A 5,832-nucleotide genomic window follows, 5' to 3' on the forward strand; every position below is an offset into this window, starting at 1 on the left:
GGTTATATGCCGCTTCACGTCATGATTGTAAAATTTTGTTTTCGTCACGTTGAAATGTTCGCGCAACATCGAATCATCAGCGCGACTAAGAGAAGGCTTTGGTATTACGAATCATGGTTTCGATAATTTGATGAAAAAATTAAATTTGATTAAAATATCAGACAATTTTTCTCTCTATAAAATTTATTTAAAATGTTGTTCTAGTTGAAGATATATTAATATATTGTTGAAGTATTAACCCTTAAATATATGGCTACTTTTAAATATAATAATATAACTTTGAAATTGCAAATTTATAAAGATACAGAAGATATTAATTCGAAAAGTTCATATTATTTTTGAGTTTATTATATATGAATTCATGAAAAAATTGTACTATGCTAAAATGATTTTGATATTACTTTTACTATTTGATATACTTTTTACTATTTGATTTATAATATATTATAATTGTATCTTATAATTATCCAATAAAAGTATCAATGTATATTGTCAAATAATATTTAAGGGTTAATATTATACTCTAGAAAGTTAGAAATTTTTATTGTTTAATAACGAAAGAAGATTGTCTAATAAAAAAAATTTCTCCATGATGTAAAAAAACATTTCAAATACCAAAGTCTTTCTTATCATTCCATCTTCTAATACTTCTAATTTGACAAAAAATCTCTCATTGTTCTTCATCTATCCCGGAGGAGGAATATTATTGATAACAAACGACGAAAAAAAAAAAAAAGAAAAAGAATAAAAGAAATAAAAAAGAGAAGAAGAACTTACTAAAATTTTATCTTTATTATCGTCAATGGTTTTTAGCGATTTACGTACAAAAAAAAAAAGAAACTTAGTCGTTGTGATAACAAATTTTCTATAACTCGTCGATTTGTTCGACGATCATTGTGTGACAACGTTGAGAAACGATGAATAATATACGCTCGAGGGCTGTAGAATTAGAGGTGATTTATTTTTTACGTAGGCGTCTCGCGAACGCGATCTGACTTAGAGTAGATTAGCCAAGGCAAACATAGTACAGATTATCGTTAACGGGGATGTTGGCAAACCTTCACTCAAAGGCTACTCGATTTAAGATTATTAATTCTATATATATATATATTAATAATATATATATATTATTTATATACAAGGCAATTTCAGAAATGGATAACCAAACTTTCTTATTGTATTATTATTCCTAAGGATGGAGAAAGGAAATTTTATTACAAAATACTACAAAAATTATTACTTTTTTCTATTAGAAGAATAAATATCTATCTACGTAATCAAGATATTTGTAATATTTCTCGATAAATTAGATTTTATCTAAATCTTTGATTCGAGTACGAGTAAAAATTTTTATATATTGTACACGATTTTTTTTTCGCATTTAAGGAGAGTAAAAAAAAAATTTGGTTATTTATTTCTGAAGCAGGCTTATATATAATACACATTATATATAAATATTAATGTTATTCATGTTTCCCGCAATAATTGGTAGATTTATACCTCGATATATAATTAAAAATAATATCGATAATGCTATCGGAGAAGGGATAGCGCATAGAGACGTGTTGATCTTTCGTATCGTTGATCTTGCCTTGCTCGTGCGCGAAATATAACTTCTTTTGTCTTAATTAATGATCGAATATCGAATATTTGAAATCTGGTGGTATCTGGTCAATTAGAGTAACGTATCAGGATGATAATACCACAGGATGAATTTACACAGGGACTGGCTTGCGATCATTTTTACTCTTTTACTCTTTTTAGCATTAATTATCTGCTTATTATTTCTCCTCAACAATTATATTTGCTTTTATATCGATCAAATTGTTTCTCGATCGTGTATATGTATATAATATATATCCTTCGTCGTTATATACACAGACACACGTTATGTACACATGTTTGTGTCGTTCACGTTCATCGAGACACATACGAAGCAAACGTGCCATATACCAACACTAATCTTTATATAAATATAATTATGTATAAGCATCGAGCAATGGTTCTTTATAATGCACCGAGACACTTGTGTGCTTGTATATCAATTCAGCGGAAAATAAATTCATGACAGAAGATAGTTTTTTTTTACCATTTAATTACCCTCAAGATCATCATCTGTCGGATATAATAAGGCGATGTAAGGATGCTGAAACATGCAGATGGTTCGACTCAATCGAATGGCTTATATTAATTCCTTATTATATTTAATATATTCAGTTAGAATATCTTTACAAAAGGTTGCGTAAAGAAATAAAATATACCAAAAATCAATATACAATCAAACTATCAATCTTTTGTTTTAATTTCTAGAATCTTTCAAAAATGTTTCATAAATATATTAATTATATATATTTCTTCCACAATGATGGAAATTATATTTCTCAAATTTATTATTAGATTTAATAAATAAACTAATAAAAGATTTTTCCATCGTTTAATATATACATATATGCATTTAATATTTTGTTAAAATACTATCATTAAATAGTTGAATCTCGTTCTCTGTATGATGTATATAATAACGTTCCAGTTTTAGTTTAAAGACTTACTAATTTAAATCCATCGCTTGAGTCGAAAGTGTAACATGTTTTCTTTGTGCTTCTAGTTGTAGAAAGTTGGTTACAAAGTTACAAAGGATGTGTATACATAGATAGTTCAAATTGTTTTTTTTATTTTTTACTGAATCTCGCAAGTTTTGTTCGCTTTCGCAGATACAAAAGAAAAGAGATTATTATTTTTTTTTTTTCTTTCGAGATAGAGATATCGAGAAAAAGGTAAGTCGGATAAAAATTGAATCGGAGGGGAAAAATATATAGTAGAAGTAGAAGTAGTAGTGATAGTAGTAGAAATCTCGTGCATTTTTTAAATTTGCTCGGGGATAGCAGCATAAAGCCGTTAAAAAAACAACCTGCCTATTTCTTCGGCCGGATGAAGGTATTCGGTCATGAATAATCATGACTTGAAAGTTTCAACGAGAAGACCTCGAACTAAGTTACAGATCTTTGCTTTTGTAACTTCCTTTCCGCTTCGGGGCTTATCATTTCTGTAAACTCGAAACTGTTCACGCCGGTTGAAAACAGCCAAATGAATTTTGTTTAAACGTGGATGGCTGCTGTATCGATTATTAAAATAATAATTTATCGCTTCTTGCATCGCTTCCTCCCGGGATAATCTCTCGAAATAACATAACGGGGAATTCTGCGAGGCTTTCATTATTCTTGTAGCCGAATGATATTCCCTTATCGTTTAATTAATAACTAGGTTACGTAAATAATGTCGCCATTAAATGATCGCAAGACAGTTCCTTCAATATGGATTCTTTAATAATAAAAAGAAATTGTTTCTTCCATTAAAAATAATTAAATCGTTATATCGTGCAACCTCTTCGTTCTCATTATTTCATCTTTTCATCATTGAATCAGATTTATCCCTTATTTTTTAATAAAGCAATTTTACAAACGTTAATCAAATTTAAATTTACTTTCAAAGATCAATATCTTTCTTTTCAAACGTTAACAGTCTAAGCAGATATCACTTTAAAATACTTTCCTTTGCTCTTTATTAAAGATTTCTCTTTTCTCTTAAATCTTTTACCACGAGATTTTATAATTATATATTCTCTAATCTATCTCCTTCTGTCAAATAATTTCAAATTTATATTTTCACTCGCCTCGTTATATATTTTTAATTATCACAAAGATAATATCATCTCTGAGCATCAGCCTTCGCGCGTGCGTAAATTTTCGCGTTTCTCGAAAATTATTTTTGTATCTCGTACGAAGAGAGGGCGAGTGCACAGCACACGATGTTTTGAGTGTCAGCTATTTGACTTAATCAGGTGCAAGGAAATCGACGACGTGAAATCAGGAGCGGTGGAGAGGGTGAAGATTTTGGGCGCCGAGGCTGCTGAGAGGGAGGCGAGGGCGAATGGGGTCGAGAGGGAATTGCGACTCGAACGAGAATGGCGGACCTCCTTGCAGGAAGCATCGATCTCTAACGCGGAGAAGATCTCTCAATTACATCAGGAAATCGATCAGTTGAGGCGGGTGTCCGAGGTATGTTGTATGTATCAACTTCGCCAAATATCGACATTCAAATTTGATGGCCAAAAGAATGTCGATCTCATCGCAAATATATTTTCTGTTTGTCGAATTTTAATTTTGTTAGAACTGTGAATGCACGTATAAAATAATATTATACGTGCGTGATTAGAATTAACGTGGAATTATTAGAATTATGGAAGTATGGAGATGAAATAGAGAAAAATTGATAAGAATAACAAGTTTTTTTTTTTTTGCCAAGGAATTGAGATTTTCTTGATTCGATATCGAGAGGTCAACGTGAAATATACTCATTTTTAGATTTTTTTTTTGATTGGTTTGATTTGATTTGAAGTTCAATATCTGACGTATCTCAATGTCCAAGTTGAATTAAAATGGGATATAATCATGTTTCTGAAAAGAATCAATATTAGTTTCTTGAAAAGTAGCACAAAATCGGTATATTTTTTGGTAATTGTATAAATGAAAAAAATCTAAAATCAATTAACTCGATTGGTTTAACAGTTCTAGTGTTAATGATAAAAAAATATGAAAAAAATTGGTTTTTAATATTAAAAGAATTAAAAGTAATTTTGCAAGTTCTCTTTGATAGATATTTTATTATTAAGATGAAAACAGAATTATTTTTTAAAATATTAACGTTCAACTAACTCACTGATGTCCTTTACAAAATAAATGAAATACTGTTGCTAGCTTTTTAAAGAGAATTAACTTCTATTTTCTTTTTTTCAATAAAATAATCTATAAATGATATAGTATTTTATATTGCTACTTTTATTGCGAAAATAACATTGTACCATCGAATCATATTTTAATATATTTGAAAGATTATTAATAAATTTCATATACTTTTTTTTTAAATTCGATGATATATTAGTCTCTTTAAAAATCTCAAGTTTTAAATCTCTGCATGGAACTTCAAATATTGAAAGATATCTTAAGATATCTTAGATTATTAAAAAATTCCAAACAGAATATTTTTGATTAAAAAAAACAAAATGAATCAATATCAGTCAAAATAATGCAGAAAAGAGAAATAAAAATAATTTTATTCTAAAAGAATATCAGATTGTAAAATATTCATGAATCCAATATTCTCACAGATTGGTCATTTATAGAATATCTTCAATTTTCTTCTGAAATGTTACATTATCTATATATCTTTCTATCTTCAAATTTTTCTTCAAATCCAAAAGAACACACAATATCGCACACAATATAAAACAATATAATTCATAAATCTATTATTCTCATCTATAGAAGAATACCATTTTCAACCATCTATTTTACACTTTCTTACTTTCAAACTAATTTATTTCGTATCCAAAAAAAAAAAAAAAAAAAAAAAACAGAGAATATCACAGTATAAAATAAAAAAACATTCATGCTCAATTATTATGGTTTCTTATAAAAACTTTATATTTTAAATATTTTCAAAACACCTTCAACCGTCCATTTTCTTCCACAATACTACTACATTACCCACCTTCCTCGATCGATTTTTCACCCCTCTCCCCTCTCCCCCCTATCCCCACGTCTCTATCAATCTCCCCAAACTTCTCCACTCCCTGCAATCGAATCTTTCGCCTAACAGCCGGCGACAGCTCGACTAACAATCGGTGACCAGGCCCAGAGAGAAAGAAAGAGAGAGGCGTCTGGAGGCAAAGTTTCCAAGAACTGCGTGTAATTCCGGACATCTCCCTTCTCGCGTGTGTTACAGAAATACCTGGCCCTGCAGGAGGAGCATTACGCGCTGAGGGAGATCTGCACC

At 29.5% G+C, this 5,832-nt stretch overlaps 1 protein-coding gene across 1 annotated transcript in view; it reads left to right on the plus strand.

The window, feature by feature from the left end:
- The first annotated feature begins 2,064 nt into the window (after nt 1-2,064).
- The window catches only part of LOC116186524 (lateral signaling target protein 2-like), a 19,112-nt gene continuing 15,344 nt past the window's right edge, over nt 2,065-5,832 (plus strand). The window contains exons 1-2 of the mRNA XM_031514025.1: nt 2,065-2,162; nt 3,839-4,055. Of these exons, the coding sequence (XP_031369885.1) occupies nt 2,065-2,162; nt 3,839-4,055 (315 nt within the window). The remainder of the gene's footprint in view (nt 2,163-3,838; nt 4,056-5,832) is intronic.

This window comes from Apis dorsata, unplaced genomic scaffold (assembly GCF_000469605.1).
Source record: "Apis dorsata unplaced genomic scaffold, Apis dorsata 1.3 scaffold_840, whole genome shotgun sequence".
NCBI lineage: Eukaryota > Metazoa > Arthropoda > Insecta > Hymenoptera > Apidae > Apis > Apis dorsata.